Below are 20,429 nucleotides of genomic sequence, written 5' to 3'. Positions count from 1 at the left end.
AGACAAGACTGACTTTGATGGACCAAGGGTCTGATTCAGTAGAAGGCAGCTTCATATGTTCATATTCATAGTTTGAGTCCAGAGACACCTTTAAGACCAAGAAAGTTTTATTCAAGGTATATACGAAAGCATATACCTTGAATAAAACTTCGTTGGTTTTAAAGAACATATGAAGCTGCCTTATACTGAATCAGACCCTCAGTCCATCAAAGTATTGTCTACTCAGACTGGCAGTGGCTCTCCAGGGTCTCAAGCTGAGGTTTTTCACACCTATGTGCCTGGACCCTTTTGAGTTGGAGATGCCGGGGATTGAACCTGGGACCTTCTGCTTCCCAAGCAGTTGCTCTACCACTGGGCCACCGTCCCTCCCAAAGGAGCCATTGGACTCATAAAATAATGCAATGAAGGTATTTAGCTGAGCAGGCTGAGAAATCAGGTATTCTTAAAGAGCGGGGGGGGGGTGTTCCCTTGGAGTGGTCAGAATATTATTTAGATGCTGTCATGGACACATGGAGCTGCCTTACGCTGAATCAGACCTTTGGTCCAACAGTCCATTTTCTCTACTCATTTTGGCAGTGGGTCTATGGGGTCTCAGGCAGAGGACCCTCACATCACCCTACTACCAGCATCTTTTAAACTGGAGGTGCTGGGGACTGAACCTGGGACCTTCTGTGTGCCAAGCAAATGCTCTACCACTGCACTGAGACCTCTCCCCATGATCATGGAGTGCATGAAACTCAAAGAACAGAATCCAGGAGGAATGGAAAACCATCAGTGGTCAGCAGGTCCTGCTAAGATTATAGATTCATAGAGCAGGAAAGGACCTCCAGGGTCACCTAGTCCAACCCCCTGCACAGTGCAGGAAATTCACAAATACCTCTCCCCCCAACCCCCTTCCACATACTTAGGCACATAGCAGTGTCATGGTTAATACTTTTCTGGTAGTGATCCAAGTGCACGCACACACACATTTTTTGGTCCAGCTGGTGCTAGGCTAAGAGCAGGGCATTTTTTCGTAGCAGGAGCTCCTTTGCATATTAGGCCACACACCCCTGCTGTAGCCAATCCTCCAAGAGCTTACAGAACTGTTGGTATAGCGCCTACTCTAAGCTCCAGGAGGATTGGCTATATCAGGAATGTGTGGCCTAATATGTAAAGGAGTTCCTGCTAAGAGCATCAGCAGCATCTTAACTGTGACTCTAATTCCCTCCCCAAACCCTCCAAGTCTGGATTCCTCACTTTATCCTCCATGATTCTCCTGGGAACCTTCAAACAACTTCCAAAACTCTGCAGCTACGCAAATTGTGCTGTCTGAAGAACTGAAAACCTGAAGAAGTGAGCAGTGACTCACAAAACTCCTCCCTTGCCAAAAATTTCATTAGTCCTTAAATTGCTGCTGGACTCTTGCTCCTTTCTACTGCTAAACGGTAAAGGTAGTCCCCTGTGAGAGCACCAGTCATTTTTGACTCTGGGGTGACATCGCATCACAACATTTTCACAGCAGACTTTTTACAGGGTGGTTTGCCATCGCCTTCCCCAGTCATCTACACATTCCCCCCAGCAAGCTGGGAACTCCTTTTACCGACCTCGGAAGGCTGGAAGGCTGAGTCAACCTTGAGCCAGCTACCTGAATCCAGCTTCCGCTGGGATCGAACTCAGGTTGTGAGCAGAAGGCTCTGACTGCAGTACTGCAACTTTACCACTCTGTGCCATGGGGCTCTTCACTTTCTACTGCTAGAGACAGATTAACACGGTGACCCATCTTGATCCATCCTGCAAGCTAAATACATCTGTGTGCATGCATTGACTCTGCACCTAGACTTTTTCCCCACTAGCCTAATGCCGGTCTCATGCTCCTCTTCTTCACAGGGCTTCTGTTGGATTTCACACTATCTGCCCCGGGGCTGCAACTAGCTTTGCCTTTTTCGCGCGACAAAGAGACACTGGTTTCTAGAGGATCTTGTTTGCTGCGCGAAAGAGGCGGAGCAAGTCACAGCCTCGGGCAAGCTGGTTCAAAATCCGACAGAAGCCCCGCTGAGAAGGGAAGAGTGAGACCAAGGTAAGGCTAGTGGGAAATCGGTGCTTTTTGAAGCATTGGATTTGGATTTTAGAAACCCCCAAATACTCACTGCTCAGAATCTCAGAAGCATGGCGACCCATTTAGTTTGCAACCACACAGCAGGCAAAAGGGACAAAACCTACCGCAATGCCGTCACTGGCTCCTGTCGTCAGGTAGATGTTATCTGGATCGGCAGGGACCCCTCCATCACGTCGTTCGATGTAAGCTGCAACGTCCTCTCGTATACAGTTGACACCTTGGCTGGCACTGTAAGAACCTGCCAGGGAAAGGGAAGACAGGAAGAAATGTTACAGTGGCAACCCACTGGCCATTGAGATGCCAGCAGTTGACGTTGAATTATAATTAAGAGAACAAGCAAGGATTTCAGTGTCACCTTTGCCACACACTGATTATCAGTGTGACAATGTCAGTGTGCTTGGGAGGGCCCAGGCCTCATTTTGGGCAGGAGCTCACAGGAGTTGCGCTCCGGAACATCTAAGCATAGCAAACTTCAAGAGGGGACTGGATAAACATATGGAGCAGAGGTCCATTAGTGGCTATTAGCCACAGCATATTGTTGGAACTCTCTGTCTGGGGCAAGTGATGCTCTGTATTCTAGGTGCTTGAGAGGGGCAACAGTGGGAGGGCTTCTAGTGTCCTGGCCCCACTGAAGGACCTCCTGATGGCACCTGGGGTTTTTTGGGCCATTGTGTGACACAGAGTGTTGGACTGGATGGGTCATTGGCCTGATCCAACATGGCTTCTCTTATGTTCAAAATTTTATTGTGCTCTTTCGCCCCGTCACAGAATACTATAAATACTGTGAATAGATTAATGACTGAACCATGAAAAGTTAACACAGTATCTGAGACAATCTCAGAAGTGCAACTGCGAAGTCCAGTATCAAAAGTCTCACTATAAAGTTCAGTCAATAAAGCTCCAGTCACAATTCAATCCATACGATTTTTGACAACTCCCCAAAGCGCTGTTGTCTTCTCTTATGGCTTCACAGATCAGCTGAAGTTCTGAAGTGCTTGTCCTATGAAATCCAATACTACTACTCGCAACAGTCTCGCGTGTGATTCCTTATTTCGTGTTGTACTTCCAACTTGGCAGATACGTCAATATGTAAAGCTGTTTCCCACCAATGCTTTCTCAAAGAGGCAGCCCACAATCCACCTCACCCAGGGCTTTTTTTCTGAGCAGGAATGCGCTTCCAGCTGGCCGTGGCCTAATATGCTAGGCTTTTTAACCAAAAAAAGCCCTGTGAAAAACTATGATGACATCAGGGGGTGTGGCCTAATACACAAATGAGTTCCTGCTGGGCTTTTTTATATCCAGGACAGCATTTATCAGCACCATTTTCGGACAAAAATATTGAGACTTTTGATACAGGACATTGAAGTTGCACTCATTAGATTGTCTCAAATAGATATTGCATTAACCTTTCGTTGTTTATTCATTAATTTATACACAGTTATAATATTCTCTGACAGTCAACTGTTCCGTGGATCTCTCTGTGCTGTGTCTTCCTGTCATCCTTGCAGTTAGAAATTCCAAAATGTTACCTCCTCGACTAACAGGAAAGTTTACTGTCAGGTCAATTATCTCATGTCCACTGGGGGGGGGGTGGATTCAGATCAACTCTGGGGCAGATTCTCTACCCAGCAGCCTCCTGAAAGCCTGCAGGCAGAAGGCAGTGAATTGGCTGTGTTCTTCCTCGGCCTGGCTGCCTCAGCCTCAGGGGGACTGCTAGCTCTTACTTGTTCCTCCCTCTTGAAATCCCATTTGGCCTCAGAGAAAAGGCTTGTCTTGCACATGAAATGGAACAGTAGTCGTGCTCTGTACCCGTGACTGCCAAAGCAGCTTTCCACCAAAGCGGGAGAGGTACAGCGTTTACGTGCAGCAGCAGGGATCTCTCACAGAGTTCGCACCAATGTATTTTAAACAAAAACTAAAATATATAGGTTTAACTTGCAGGGCTTTTTTTGTAGCAGGAACTCCTTTGCATATTAGGCCATACACCCCTGATGTAGCCAATCCTCCAAGAGCTTACAGGGCTCTTAGTACAGGGCCTACTGTAAGCTCCAGGAAGACTGGCCACATTGGGGGGGTGCGGCCTAATATGCAAAGGAGTTCCTGCTACAAAAAAAGCCCTGTAAAACAGTTTTGGCAGGTGACACACAGATGATCGAGTGCACACAGTCCTGTTTGCATGACCCACTGCCCGTCCGAATCCCAAGTTCTGGTCCTTATGACTGCAAAGAGATGCTGGGATTGTAAGTTGCCTTGAAACCCGAGGAAAGGTGGGAGTTAAATGTTTTAATAAAGGCTTCCGAAACAGGATCATGACACGGGCTGCGATCACACACGCTGAAGAGTGCGCGTCCAACCCACTTTCCAAACTGGATTTTGCCAGTTCACACAGTAAAATCCAGTTGGAAAAAGTGCACTGAAAGTGCATTGAAAGCATGTTATTTAATGTGTGTGATCACAGTCCAAGAACTCACAAACTAGAAAGTAAAATTAATCCATTGGGGTCCCCACCAATTAAAGAATTTTAATGCTTTCCCTGGGATATCTACAGTGGCATCCTAAACAGAGTGCCACCCTCCAAAGCCCATTGACTTCAACAGACTTAGAAGGGTTGCTTAGGCTACTAGCCACAGTGACTGAGGGAAACCTCCATGTTCAGTAGAGGTCAATCTGTAAACCCCAGTGCCAGGAGGCAACATCAGGAGAAGGCCTCAGCCTCTATGCCCTCTTGTTGACCCTCCAGAGGAACTGGTTGGCCACTGTGTGAGACAGGAGACTGGATGGGCCACTGATCTGATCCAGGAGAACTCTTCTTGGGTTCTTATCAAGGGAAAGCCTCGGCCTCTGTGCTCTGTGATTTCTCCTCTAGAAGAACTGCTTGGCCACTGTGAGAGACAGGAGGCTGGACTGGATGGACCACTGGTCTGAGCCAGCAGGGCTCTTCTGAAGTTCTTATACGACCACAGTGCAAGGGTGCTGCTGCCATTTGCCCAAAGCGTTTTTTATAATTGCAGGTGCTCAAAAGAGTTTGAATGCAAACGTACACAAACACATTCATACTGCTGGTTTCGTGCTGGACACCAAATTCCACATTGCATGTGGCTCGACTCCGTTTCCCAGAACCACATTTCCTTATACTGCAGTTAAACCAGTTCATAAACTGAATCAATAATTGCTTTGTGGGCGTGACCAGGATGTTGGAGAACACAACTCTCAAACAGAAGGTCAGGCAGCTGGATAGGTCACATGGATGCTTCTTTTTTTTAAAGATCAACCCAAGCAGGGTTTGTTTTGTAGCAGGAACTCCTTTGCATACTAGGCCACACCCTCACGATGTAGCCAATCCTCCTGGAGCTTACAGTAGGCTCTGTAATAAGAGCCCCGAAAGCTCTTGGAGAATTGGCCACATCAGGGGTCTGTAACGAAATATGCAAAGGAGCTCCTGCTACAAAACGAGCCCTGAACCCAAGCATTTGTCAACTGAATGGGAATTATTTCAGAAACCACACAATGCCCTGACCGGGATAACCCAGGCTTGCCCGATCTCATTTGGTCTTGGAAGCCAAGCAGGGTCGTCTCTGGCTAGTATCTGGATGGGAGACCACCAAGGAATCCCAGCATTGTGACGTGGAGGCAGGCAATGGCAAACTTCTGAACATCTCTTGCCTTGAAAACCCAACAAGGTCGCCATTCATCAGCTGTGACTTGACGGCAAAACACAACAAATGGACGCAGTCAGGGCTTTTTTTGTAGCAGGAATTCCTTTGCATATTAGGCCACACACCCCAATGTAGCCAATCCTCCTGGAGCTTACAGGGCTCTTAGTACAAGGTCTACTGTAAGCTCCAGGAGGATTGACTACATCAGGGGGGTGTAGCCTAATATGCAAAGGAGTTCCTGCTACAAAAAAAAAAACCCCTGGATGCAATACATTGTGCAAACCTTCAAGCTCACCAGAGTTCCTCATCGGCCTGATGAAGAGCTGTGGTGAGTTTGAAATCTTGCAGCACAGGGTCCATGCGGTTGATTGTAATAAAAGGTATTATGTGGAGTTCCTTCTTGTTTGGGGATAGTCTTTCAATCCTGGCTTCAATGTTAAGTAATGATACGTTTTTAATGTCAATTTTTAAAAATGTATTTCAGTAAACAATGACGACTACTCTTCCTTCCCCCCTGGCAAAGATAGTAATTGCAGCAGTAGGATCTCACGATTCATAAGGCAGAAACACACACACACACGCAATCTCTTGGCTGCATAAATAGTCACTGCTTATTGGAGGATAGATTTGGCAGATTCTGGTCATCAAGACCCAACATGTCTGTGTTGTGTGTCTGAAGAAGTTTTACATACTTCACTGGCTGTTTTTATACAGAAAAATCAAGACTGAAAAGTATTCATTCTCCAGCAAGAAGAGTGTTTTGGGTGCCTTTGTTTCCACACACTGGCAGCAGAAGACAAAACTGCCAGGCTATTTGAGTCCACTCTGGAACCCGTCGAAAGCTTGCAAGCAACTTGACAGTTAGGAGAACAGCAAAAACTTAGTCCAGCTGTTTTTGACCTTGAGAACAGGATCCTCAGGCTGATTCCACACTAACCCTGCTCCGCGCCAGGCTTCCGTTTCTCTCCGGAGCAAGCTAGAGATTTTGCACCAGCTGCTCCGTGCCACCATTTTGTGCCAGGGCAACCTGCGATTTGCTGTGCCACAGCGTGAACCTGGAAAAAACAGCGGGTGCGAAATTGCTAGTTTGCTCTGGAGAGAAACAAAAGCCTGGTGCGGAGCAAGGTTAGTGCAGAATCAGCCACAGTGAAATGCATTCCTTACATGAGGGTCCCTGACACAAGTACAGGTATTTCATCTTTGGGAGATCCTTAAATTCAAGTCAAATCAAGTAAAGATGCAAACCAGATGAACACAATCCAGTCTGTTAGGACTTCTGAAATATTAAACTTTTGGTAACATTTGGAAGCGGAGGACAAAAACCGTTAGCACGCAACTGGGGGAGAAAGAAGGCAATGCCAAGATGAAAAGAAACCAACAGAATCCGTGTGGCTGCCTGGCTGCCATTAAATACCCACAGAAAACAGACAACACACTTACCAATCCCCCCTCCCCCACCAATAAAAAGCCATGACCACGAAAGAAATGCCATTAAGATTCATCCTGTTCAAAGATTACCTAAGCTGTTCCCTCCACATCCTTGCAAGATCCGTCTTGCTCTTTTCTTTGAGTCCTCAGGGAAGCTTGGGCTGTCCAACAGGTTTGGGTATGTGCACAGTGCAACCACCTGCATGGCCCAGGAAAAACACACACACATGTTGTTATTGCTAAGAACGGAGGATTAACAACACTGCTTTCAGTTTTCAGAACACGATAACAAATCCTAAGCATCCCCCATGCATATTATGTTACACCACATTTGCAGTTTTCTTCCATGACCCCAAATATCCAACTGCTTTCAAAGGACATTATTGCTGAATGTCTTTTTAAATCAGAAAAGTATGGTTCCGAGGTGGGGGATGGGGGAGTGGGGAACAGCAGTATCGTTTCTTAAGATTCTTCTGTAGAGCTTGGAGACTACAGAGTGAAGGAGAGATCAACAAAAACCACTATTACTGCCAAGGGTCGTTTTGTAGAAAAACAGGTGGTGGAGCTCATTAGCATATGCTGCAGCCCCCCCCCCCCAGCCAAAAGCAATCCGATGTAAGAAAGGAGACTCCCAGGCGAGCGAGGTCTGCTTCCGCAGGCTAGAGATCCAACCAGCCCAAGCAGGCCTTGCTCACCTGGGGTTATCCTGGGCCGCCCCCAGTTGAAAGGCCAGCAAGCCACATAAGAAGCGGCGAAAGGGTGGTGTGGGCATCTCCAGGGGTTAATGAGGGTTCCTGGGGGTGCGGCAAAGCTCCTGGTGGTTGGCTGCTCTCCAAATCCAGGGATTGTTATGCAGCTGCACCTACTATTCAATTGACAAAGTAGGTGAGGAGGAAGAGGTGGAACCCTCGGAAAGGTTCAGGAGCTGCTCTCCTTTGAGCTCCTGCTGAATTCAAGGCCTGGTTACTGCTACTCTTGCAGGACAAATGGAAAGGGTTTTTCTCCCTCCCACCCTTGTAGGAGTTCAAAGGTCATCCTACCTGACGAAGGAAGGTGATTGGCCGCTGCCCCATTGCATGCGCATCTCCAATGTTGGCCTTGATGACTTCCGTAAAGGGCTTTTTGATTCCCTGTGAGGAAAAAAAAATACGCAAGTTGTGAATACGTACTGTCTAGAAAGAGAGCAAATTATGGAGGTGACCTTGCTCTGACATGCACTGTCATTTGCAAGTATCGCAGGGATCCTCATAGGTGGAGCTTCAAAAACATTTTTTTTGTCTAGGGTTATCTGGGGTTAAAAAGAAAAACTGCCATCATACTACTTGCAAAATGGCACCAGCCCAGGAAGAACTCCATGTGTGTCAAGAAAGCAAGAGTGGACAAATGTTTAGTTAGCTGTGCCGCCTTCTTAATCCATGTGTCTGAAGTAAAATAAACATTCACACCAGGCCTTCACACTCTTTCTACACATACGGCAGAGGACAAAAGGCACACCTTCAGTTGCCTTCTGCAGTGCCATATCCTGAGGAAAACAGTGGATAGGCAGGAACTGGAGTTACTTTGATTCATTTTTTTGGTCTTTTTTTGTTCAGTCACACAGTGGAGTTCGACTTTTTGCGACCCCATGGACCAAGTCGTGCCAGGCTCTCCTGTCTTCTGTCATCCTCCAAAGTCCGCTGTCCAGCCATCTCATGGAGAGCCAGTTTGGTGTAGTGGTTAAGTGTGCGGATTCTTGTCTGGGAGAACTGGGTTTGATTCTCCACTCCTCCACTTGCACCTGCTAGCATGGCCTTGGGTCAGCCATAGCTCTGGCAGAGGTTGTCTTTGAAAGGGCAGCTGCTGTGAGAGCCCTCTCCAGCCTCACCCACCTCACAGGGTGTCTGTTGTGGGGGAGGAAGGTAAAGGAGATTGTGAGCCGCTCTGAGACTCTTCGGAGTGGAGGGTGGGATATAAATCCAATATCTTCTTCTTCATCTTTTGCCGACCCCATCTTCTTTTGCCTTCTAGGACCAATTTCACACCAATTTCCAGGTGGAGAGCCCTTTTGCTCCCAGTTCTTTTGCTCCCTGGAGCTGACAGTTGGCACGCTGCTTTTCTGCTTCAAACGAGATCCTCTTACAAGTGGTTTCTGCTTGCTGCAGAAAAGCAGCGCACCAACTGCAGCTCTGGGGCAGCTTGTGCGGAAACGGAGAGAAGTGCCAGGAGCAAAAAGGCTCTCTACCCAGAACAAGCCCTAGTGCAAAATCGGTCTGTCTTTCCCAGCATCAGGGTCTTCTCCAGTGAGTGCTCCCTTCTCATTTGGTGGCCGAAGTATTTGAGCAACAAACAGAAGCAGAAGGAGGGCTGGTTTTTATACCCTACTTTTCTCTATGCAAAGGAATGTCCAAGTGGCTTACAACTGCCTTCCCCTCCTCTGCCCACAACAGTCACCATTGTGAGGGTGGTGGGATGAGAGACCTCTGAAAGAACTGTGACTAGCCCAAGGTCACCCAGCAGGCTTCATGTGGAGGAGGAGTGGTGACTCAAACCTGGTTCTCCAGATCAAAGTTCACCACTCTTCACCACTACACTACACTGGCTCTCCCCGAGGCAAGGCCTTGTCTTGCGACCCAACCTATTTCACAGGTTTCTATGGAGAAGATTTTTTAAAAAACACACATAATTCTACATATATCTCCTGAGCTTCTCAGAAATTCTTTTAAGTGTGGGATTCAGATGCAATTAATTTATTTTTTAAAACCCTTCTTGGGCACTCCCATGCCCTGCAGGGAACCAGATGTACTAACAACACAGCCCGTTTTCGTTCTGCACCAACCTGCCAGGTGTTTGGACTGACGGGAGCACAGTAGGTTGAAATATGCGGCAAGTCTGGACTAGAAGCATCAGAAGTGCTTATATCCCTGCAGCTGCTATAATCAGAGCGTATCTGAAATCAGGGGTCCCCAGTGTCAGGCGTTGGTTCATTGAAGCTCACAAGAACGCAGACTTAGTAGTTTAAAACAAAGTTGCATTTATTGGATACTTCAGAGTTACTCCAAGCAAGCAGGTAAATTGGAACTGATAGAGACTGTTTCAATCTATGGCTATTTATCCTCTACTTCAAAAGCATTCACATCTACCCCACAGTTCCCAAAACTTTTGCATGTGAAACATTCCCAGCGCTTCCCCCCTTATCTCTTCCGTTGGTGGTTACATTGCCTAGAGGCGCTGGCCTTGGAGCCCCTGGAGAGGAGGTGAGAAGCTGGCACCTACGGGTGGCTTCAAAGACTTTTGGCAACCTTTGACGGTCCTGGGAACGGCTCTCTACTCTTCCCCCCTCCCCCCTAGTTGGCCCCGTTTCTGGTTAGTAAGAATCTCCCCTGCATATTTGATCATGGTTAGTAGCAGTGATTAGTAGCATGGTTAGTAGCAGTGATGAATGAACAGAGCCTGACACCCAGTACCCTGCAACACCTTTCTTGGTGCTCACCAAATATTTATGGGCCACTGGAGACACAACTGGCTGTGCAGGTTTTGGTGTACAGCCAGTTTGGTGTAGAGGTTAAGTGTGTGAACTCTTATCTGAGAGAACTGAGTTTGATTCCCCACTCCTCCACTTGCAACTGCTACAATGGCCTTGGGTCAGCCATAGCTCTTGCAGGAGTTGTCCTTGAAAGGACAGCTGCTACGAGAGCCCTCTCAGCCCCAACCACCTCACAGGGTGTCTGTTGTGGCAGGGGGTAAAGGAGAGCCCCTGCCGCGAGAGCCCTCTCAGCCCCACCCACCTCACAGGGTGCCTTTTGTGGCAGGGGATAAAGGAGATTGGGACCACTCTGAGACTCAGTGTATAGGGCAGGATATAAATCCAGTATTTTCTTCATCTTCTTAAAATGTCACTTTGGCTCCAGTTGCTACCACTGCACAAGGATCTTCCCTGTGTGAATGAAGGTAAGCGGTGGCAGCCATTTTTTGCCTGTGTCCACCGTGCTGTGTCAGAATTCCATAGGTACCCATGGGCTCAGAAAGGTCAGGAGCAACTATCTTAAACCCAGGGTTTCTTTTCTAGCAGGAACTCCTTTGCATATTAGGCCACACACCCCTGATGTAACCAATCTTCCTGGTGCTTACAGCAGGCCCTGTAAGCTCTTGGAGGATTGGCTACATCAAGGGGGTGTGGCCTAATATGCAAAGGAGCTCCAGCTACAGAAAAAGTCCTGCTCAAACCTATATAGGAATCTGCCTCCTATGGAGTTGGAGCATCAAATTCATCCAAGTCTGTTATTACCTGCTCTGACTGGGAGCAACCCTCCACTGTCTCAGTTTAAGGCCCTGAGATCCTTGAAGGAGACAGGTCGTGGCTTAGCAGAAGAGCATCTTTTTTGCTTGCAGAAGATTCCCAAGTTCAATCCCTGGCATTTCCAGTTAAAAGGATCAGAGAGCAGGTGACAGGGCTTTTTTTGTAGCAGGAACTCCTTTGCATATTAGGCCACATCCCTTATGTAGCCAGTCCTCCAAGAGCTTACAGGGCTCTTAGCACAGGGCTGCTGTAAGCTCCAGGGAGATTGGCTACATCAGGGTAAGTGGCCTAATATGCAAAGGAGTTCCCGCTACAAAAAAAAGCCCTGGCAGGTGATGTGACGCACCTCTGCCTAAGACCCCGGAGAGCCACTGCCAATCTGAATAGACAACGGTCTGATTCAATAGAAGGCAAAAACATGTGGGAGTTCCACTCAGAGGAGGAGCTGTGGCTCAGTGGTAGAATAACTGCTTGGCACAAAGAAGGTCCCAGGTTCAATCCCTGGCATCTCCAGTTAAAAGGATCAGGTTGCAGGTGATGTGAAAGACCCTCACCTGAGACCCTGGAGAACTGCCGGCAGTCTGAGCAGACAACACTGACCATGATAGATCAATGCTGTGACTCAACACAAGGCAATTTTGGGTGTTTGTGAAATGCTAGTTATTCAAGCCAGGCCCTGCAATCTCCAAAAGCACACCCTCCACTATGGGACCTTATGAGCCATCCCCATAATGCTGCTCTTCAGAGAACGACTCAGCCACCAGACTTCTGACAACAGTGATGGCATATATTTCATTCATTCAGACTAAGATCTAAAGCAGGGGTGCCAAACATGTGGCCTGGGGGCCAAATCAGGCCCCTGGAGGGCTCCTTTCCGGCTCCCGAGCAACTGGTTGTCGTCTGCTTCCTTCTCCCTCTGCTTCCTTCTGCATAACAGCTTGCTTTGCCAGGCTTGCTCAATCGCACAGGAGGTACAAAGCAAAACCTCTGTTTTCTCCATTGGCTGAGGTTCCTCCCTTGGGGAAGAAGAGGGGGAGGCAGAGCTTGTTTCTCCAGGCTCTCTCAATTGCACAGTAGAGCTACTGAGCCAAGCCTCTCTTCCTTCTATTGGCTGAGGCTCCTCCTCGTCCCCAGTTGCCCAGTTCCCTGGATCCCATGGGAGAAATTCAAAGAAAGCACCTTTAAGACCAACAAGTGCTAATGTTTTAAGCATGTTTTATTTTAAGGGTTTTTTTTTTAAAAAAATCTTTGTGCTTGTCTGTGTTCTTTGTAAAGTTTATATCTCTGCTACCTAATCTTAAATAGTTACACACATGGCCCGGCCCGATAAGGTCTCATTTATGTCAGATCCGGCCCTCATAACAAATGAGTCCGACATCCCAGATCTAAAGTAATCTCTATCTCTAGAAGAGGGAGAAGAATATATATTGACCAAGCCACAACAGAACTTGAACCCCAAAGAGTGACTGTCTCAGCATTCAAAAGGTTTGAAATCGAAACAATGCAAAGAGAAGGCAGAAAACACAGCCTTTTATGAGGTTACACTGCCAAGCGCTGTTTACCCATGTCTGGCCTCTCACCTCTTTTGTAACGTAAAACACTTTCGTGACTCTGCACTTTTAAAATTTCATGCTATGCTTGGCACAAAGAGGACTGCGGTGACAAGTTATTAAAAATACACTCCAGAGGTACGGTGTGCCCCCTTTAGCATTATGATTTACAGCGCTTGGAAGAGGGTTTCTTTGAACAGCACACGCTGTTTCCTTTTTCTGGGACTACAGAGAGAAACTTTTCACGGCCGCCAATTTGCAATCAAGCTCTTAATCGAAAAATTCTTCTGCCAAGGATGATGGGACGCACAAAGACAACAATTAATGTTTCATTGGGAGATGCCAAAATACGCAAAACGCCCCCCCACCTCCAAGAGGATGAACTTGTTTGCTTGTTCTCGGTTTCCCGTGAAGATCAGAATGAAAAGAATGTTCTTTTGTTTGGAAAGAAAACCTATTAAACAGTAACTGGATACAGTTAGTATAGTCACGGCTGCCCTGAACGTAAAAATCTAAAATTCTCAAAAGTCAGCAAAGGGAAATTATGTTAGTTCAGATAATACAACTCAGACCAGTGTTCCCTCTAAGCTGAGTTAGCATGAGCTAGCTCACAGATTTTTAGCCCCCAGCTCACACATTTTTGTCTTAGCTCAGGAAGGATGACCCCAGAGTACACGAATTTATGCAGTAGCTCACAGCCAGTTTGGTGTAGTGGTTAAGCGTGCGGGCTCTTATCTGGGAGAACCGGGTTTGATTCCCCACTCCTCCACTTGCACCTGCTGGAATGGCCTTGGGTCAGCCATAGCTCTCGTAGGAGTTGTCCTTTAAAGGGCAGCTGCTGTAAGAGCTCTCTCAGCCCCACCTACCTCACAGGGTGTCTGCTGTGTGGGGAGGGGGAAGGTAAAGGAGAATGTGACCGCTCTGAGACGCTGAGACTCAGAGTATAGGGCGGGATATACATCCAATATCAGCATCTTCTTCTTTAATGCCAGTAGCTCACAAAGTAGAATTTTAGCTCACAAGACTCAGCATCTTAGGTGGAACATTGACTCAGACTTCTCCTTTCTTCTCCCAATTAAAACGCTGACAAAAGTAGAAGTGCTTCCTAGGAACTGGGAACTGAAACGCCATTCAGAGATCTGATTTCAGAAACAAGGTCTTCCTTGACAAGATGAGGGTTTAGTTGGAATTAGGGTTGCCAGCTCTGGTTCGGGAAATGACTGCAGATTTTGGGGGTGGAGCCTGGGGAGGACATGGTTTGTAGAGTGAAGGGATTTCAAGCAGAATGTAATGCCATGGAGTCCACCTTCCTGTGCAGCCATTTTCTCCACATGCACCAGTCTGTCATCTGGAGATCAGTTGTAATTGCAGAAGAAATTCAGCCCCCACCTGGAGAATACATGAACCTGTCTCACACTGCATAAGACCGCTGGTCCATCAAGGTCAGTATTCTCTACTGAGATGGACACTGGCTCTCCAAGGTCTCAGGCAGAGGTCTTCCACATCACCCCCTACCCAATCCTTTTAACTGGAGACACCGGGGATTGAACCTGGGACCTTCTGCAGGCCAAGCAGATGGTCGACCCCTGAGCCACAGACCCCCCCAAAGACACTGACAATCGAAGGCGGAACCAGAGCTGGAAAGAAATGGGGCCACAAACTTTCTTTATAGCGAGCCTCTTATATCACCATTTTTTGACTGACCAGTTCTTATTCATATTTGTAATCTCTCTTGAGTCCCACTGAGAAATCCCTCTTGAGTAGCCATCATCATCTACATACAGACCAACAAGTAAATCAGACCCTGGTTAGCTTTTGAGACCGGATAAGATCAGACTTGTTCAAGGTAGTACAGCTGCAGGCCAGGCTGAAAACCAACAGGTGAGCCCCTCCTTCATATCAGGAAAAGCTACAGAAATTCTGGAAAGGCAAAGAACTCCACCACCCCAAGCAGCTGGTGGCCCTAGATCAGAATCCCCCACACCGTGTCTCCTAAATTTTTCTACTGGAAAAATTGAAAAAAGAGTCCTTGGGAAAACTTCTCCACTTTTCCACCCCGGGTCTTCACATCTCTAAACCTACACCACCCCACTAGTTTTTTGACACTCTCTCTCTCCCTCTCCCCCGCTTTTATTGGTTGTATGTACTTAATAACTATTTTCCCTTTCCAAGGGAAAGAAGAACACTAAATTTAAGCCTGGACTGGTTTAGCATCCTATCAGATTAATACAGGAGATTAAAAACACACTAGAAATCACCCACCCTCTGGGGCGTCCAAGCGAACAAAAACTCTTTAAGGCCTGAATTAGCAATTTACGGCACCATTGTAAACAGAGTTAGACCCTTCCGGGCTCACTAATTTCAACAGACTCGGAAAGGTCTAACTCTGTTAACAGTACAATCCTAAACCCGTACTCCTGGGAATAAGCCCCATCGAAGACACCTGAGTAGGATTCTGAGCAGACCTGTCCAGGTCGGCACTGTTAATCTCCTTTTATCAAACAGCCCCCCAAGCCACACAACCGTCCTGCTCTGTCTTTTTCACTACGGTGACTTATGTTTAATGCAAGCTGACAGGGACGACCGTCACGGGGGAAGGAAGATAAAACTGCCTACTTATTGACCTCAGATGGCACAGGGACGCTTTGGTTAAGTCTTTCAGCTCCTGACAGAGGGGTGATGTAACTGCAGGAATTTCATAACTACAGTCCAACCTGAGGCTAAGAGATATCGAGTATATTGCAAAGTATTATGAACTTGGGGTGTGTGTATGGAGAAAGCATCCAGGGAAATGTAGAGTCTTGATGTATTTCAGCTGCAATGTGGGTTTTTTACTTCTCGGATAATGCCCAAGGGGATGTCACTGAATGTTCTTGCTTCTATTAAGGGATCTCCGAAGGGCCGGATAATTTGGAATAATTTGCAAGGAGAGGAATAGCCTTGGGTATTTCAACCTAAGTTCATCCAGCACACTGCATTATTCCTGTAAAGCCAACCGCTCCATCTTGAGTACGTAAAAGCTTAGTGCAAGGAACGTCCTACGGCCGCCTATCACAACATGCAACAATCTATCACCACTAAAATGCAAAGCAAACATATAATTTCAAGAAAAACATCCAAGTAGGCAAGAGCTTCTCTCCTTTCCTTGCAAAGAAGGTTCTTTTGTGGTGTCCATCGTACTAGAAAGTGCTGCAGAGTCCTCTAGGTCAGCTCGTCTTGTACCTTTCTGATTTCCTCCAAGTGTCTGGTATAAGAGACTCAGTGTCATCAAACAGCATTAGACTTCTATTAGCCAGCACAAAGACTAGGAGGATAAAAGAACATGTCTAATGTCCTTCCAATGCATAAATTAGGAAGCAGAAGTAGAGGGATCATGCCTAAGATCCTATATTCTCAAACTCTACTGCAGGGGTGGCCTCATGTGACTCTTTCACACTCACTGTGGCTCTTGAATCCCCCACCACCCCACTGGCCAGCTTGGAGAAGGCATCTGTCTCTTTAAATCACTTCTCCAAGCCAAGCCACTTAAAGTTGCTTTCTTTCCACTCCTTTCCCATTTGCCTTCCTTCCTGTCTTGCAACTCTCAAACATCTGAGGTACATGTCCTGTGGCTCTCTGACATCTGACGTTTATTCTAGGTGGCTCTTACGTTAAGCAAATTTGGCCATCGCTGCTCTACTGGAAGGGAAAGGATGTCCCCAGGATTGTTAACACTGATCGCTGGAATGCCTTCCAAGAATTTGGGGCCATTGTTTCTAGACTTTGCTGGTTTATGTGTAGGATGGTCCTGGATTCTTGGGGGGGAGGGGGGAGGTTGGAGGCCTCCACATCTAGAAGCTCACCAAGTGAAACACAGTCTTCTGGGCGAGTTCAATAAACCTTCCAATGGGCTCTGTTCAGCTTGCTGTATGTCTGCCCAGGGTTTTCAACCATGCCTACAGGCAGGGCTTTTTTTGTAGCAGGAACTCCTTTGCATATTAGGCCACACACCCCTGATGTAGCCAATCCTTCTGGAGCTTACAGGGCTCTTCTTAGAGGGCCTACTGTAACCTCCAGGAGGACTGGCTACATCAGGGGGGCGTGGCCTAATATGCAAAGGAGTTCCTGCTACAAAAAAAAGTTCTGCCTATGGGACTCAGTGCTTTTTGTCCCCTTGAGAAGTCTGGTGGTAGAGGAGGGGGGAAATGTCATCAAGACACAGCTGACTTATGAAAACCCCATAGGGCAGGGGTGGCCAACAGTAGCTCTCCAGATGTTTTTTGCCTACAACTTCCATCACCCCCAGCCATTGGCCATGCTGGCTGGGGCTGATGAAAGTTGTAGGCAAAAAAACATCTGGAGAGCTACCATTGGCCACCCCTGCCATAGGGTTTTCATGGCAAGAGACATTCAGAGGTGGTTTGCCATTGCTTGCCCTTTGTGTTACAACCCTGGTATTCTAAATACTAGCTAGGGCCTTGTTTACCTTCCAAGAACAGGTGAGATTGGGCATGCCTGGGCCATCCAGGTCTGGGCAAGAACTCTACTTTGTATTATACAGTGAACCAACGGCTGTCTCAATAGTTCAGCGTTAAAAAGGCAATAGGATAGCAAACACGAAGTAGAGATTCAAATTTTGCTGTGACACACTGTGCAATCACCATTCAAACGTGTGCCTCCAACCAAGCATATCTGATGAATTTGAATGACAAATGTCACTTCAAAATGTACATGTTCCCCAGAGAGTGCTTCAATCTAGCTCGCAAAATCTGCTGACAATCCCTGGGCCAGAGGAGGTCAAATTGAAAACAACAGGAGAGAGGGCCTTCTCGGTTACAGCACCCCGCTGGTGGAACCAGCTACCAGAAGAGGCACAGGCCTTGCGGGACCTTAACCAGTTCTGCTGGGCCTATAAGACCATCCTCTTCCAGCTGGCTTCTTAATGTGGAAGTATTATATCATCACTATGCAAGCTATGTGGTATTTGTAGCACCAAATTAAGCTGTGTTTTAAAATTGTTTTACTGATGTTTTAATGCTTACCTAATGTAATTTAAATCGGGGCATTTTGTTTGTTTATTATCTACTATTGCAATGCTGTATTTATGTTACAGTATGTTATGTGAGCCGCCCTGAGCCTGCTTCGGCGGGGAGGGCGGGATATAAATTAAAAATTATTATTATATTGCTGAGCCTGCCAATGTACATAACTGCTATTCCACATGGATAATCACATTCACCACTCGCAACATGTGGACATGCTCTTCATACCCATAGCATCCTTTCTCCCATATCCCTGGTAGGACTGAACCTATTAGACTGAACCTACGGGTGTACTGACAAGCATATCTTGTGTATACATTATCACGTAGCATTTGAAGCAAGAACTCCTTGAAGCAAGAACTCCTTTTTTGTAGCAGGAACTCCTTTGCAGTTTGGTGTAGTGGTTAAGTGTGCGGACTCTTATCTGGGAGAACCAGGTTTGATTCCCCACTCCTCCACTTGCACCTGCTAGCATGGCCTTGGGTCAGCCATAGCTCTGGCAGAGGTTGTCCTTGAAAGGGCAGCTGCTGTGAGAGCCCTCTCCAGCCCCACCCACCTCACAGGGTGTCTGTTGTGGGGGAGGAAGGTAAGGAGATTGTGAGCCGCTCTGAGACTCGGAGTGGAGGGCGGGATATAAATCCAATATCTTCATCTTCTATATCCATTTTCAGAGTACAGGAGGCAAGGGTCTTGGTTTCAGTTAATCCTTGACAACTTTGGTTTTGATTTCAGGTATGAAGCACTACACAAACAGCATTCTTTGCCTTAAGACCCTGGATAAGAGTAGATAAATACCATGCTAGACAACTCACGGTCTGATTCTGTATAAAGCAACTGCAGATGTTCAAGCATAGCTCGACATATCGCATGAGGGGAGAGGGCTGCTGTTCAACGAAAACAAATCCAAAACCCCATCGGGTGTACAGAATTCATTACTCAGGTGCCTTGGGATCCTGACCCACTCATGAGCTGCCTCAGTGTACTCTGGGAAAAGCCATTCTGGACACCGCTCAAGTTGTTTTTGTCAAACAAGTGAAACCAAGCCCAGCATCACACACTTAGTAAATGCACCGAATATAGACCTGGAGAGGGCCTTTGGGAAACCCAGGTTATATTACCCCTTGGAATGACTACCTCCTGCGTTTGTAGAGGGCTGTACGCACCGCAAAAGAAAGGAAGCGTCCCTCGAATTGTGGCACTTTTGAAGGAAAAAACAAGCAAACATTAATCATTGTGCCACACAAAGTTTTTTTTTTTTAATTACTGCTCCTAGGCCAGGGATGTCAAACTCAATTGTTATGAGGGCCGGATCTGACATAATTGAGACCTTGTCATGCCGAGCCCTGTGTGTCATAAAATGTAATGCCAGGTAGTGGAGATATAAACTTTATAAAGGACACAAACACAAAGATTTTTTTTTTAAAAAAAAACTTAAAATAAAACATGCTTAAAACATTAGCACTCTTGCAATATGTTGTTTATTTAACAGTCTCTGATAACTGACTACTCTTGCTCTGAGGAGCCTTAGTCAATAGAAGGAAGAGAGACTTGGCTCAGTAGTTCTGCTGTGCGATTGAGAGCCTGGAAAACAAGCTTTCCCTCCCCCCTTTTCCTCCCCAAGGGAGGAGACTCAGTCAACGGAGAAAACAGAGGCTTTGCTCCATAACTCCTGCATGACTGAGCAAGCCCGGCAAAGCAAGCTGTGATACAGAAGGAAGCCAAAGAGAAGGAAGCAGATGACAACCAGTTGCTCGTGGGCCTGAAAGGACCCCTCCAGGGGCCTGATCCGTTCCTCAGGCTGCATGTTTGACACCCCTGCCCTAGGCCATTCAAAAGAGAACAGAACACTTTTTATAAAATTAATTACCTACAGGCCTTGAATTCTGCAGGAGCTCACAGGAGCACAGCTCCTGAACCTTTCTGACGGTTCCCCCTCCTCCTCCCCACCTCGTCCATTGAAAAGCAGGTGCAGCTGCATAACAATCACTGGATGAGCTCCACTACCTATTTTTCTACAAAAGGACCCCTGGTTACCTCCATAAAATCTCAGCATACATCATTCATCTCAGAATAATCAAGAGGTTCAGGGTTAGAATCAGAGTAGACTGTGCACAGGATATTAACTCGGCCCATATTGTTGGGACACAGTACAGAAACTTCGCCACAGATAGAGGAATTCTTTGAGCGTGCAAAGGAACCGAGTGGCAAAACAAGAATTTGCTAACGAAGCATGTTCCCAGGCAGGCTGGTCCCGGAGTCCCTGCAGATAAACTTAACTCAGCTTTCTCAAATATCACCTTCTCTTCCCCCCTGACACACATTTGGGGGATGGTTCATTTTGTCGGCCTTACAGATGTCAATCAGCATCTACATTCACAAGGCTTGAAACATGGCTGGTCA

The 20,429-nt window shown here is 46.9% G+C and overlaps 1 protein-coding gene across 1 annotated transcript in view; it reads right to left on the bottom strand.

The window, feature by feature from the left end:
- The window catches only part of GPT2 (glutamic--pyruvic transaminase 2), a 46,909-nt gene that overhangs the window by 16,554 nt on the left and 9,926 nt on the right, over nt 1-20,429 (bottom strand). The window contains exons 2-4 of the mRNA XM_060254184.1: nt 8,223-8,312; nt 7,273-7,381; nt 2,203-2,336 (exon numbers count right to left, since the gene is read on the bottom strand). Of these exons, the coding sequence (XP_060110167.1) occupies nt 2,203-2,336; nt 7,273-7,381; nt 8,223-8,312 (333 nt within the window). The remainder of the gene's footprint in view (nt 1-2,202; nt 2,337-7,272; nt 7,382-8,222; nt 8,313-20,429) is intronic.

This window comes from Heteronotia binoei, chromosome 14 (genome assembly GCF_032191835.1).
Source record: "Heteronotia binoei isolate CCM8104 ecotype False Entrance Well chromosome 14, APGP_CSIRO_Hbin_v1, whole genome shotgun sequence".
Taxonomy (NCBI): domain Eukaryota; kingdom Metazoa; phylum Chordata; class Lepidosauria; order Squamata; family Gekkonidae; genus Heteronotia; species Heteronotia binoei.
This window is presented reverse-complemented; position numbering and strand designations above follow the sequence as displayed.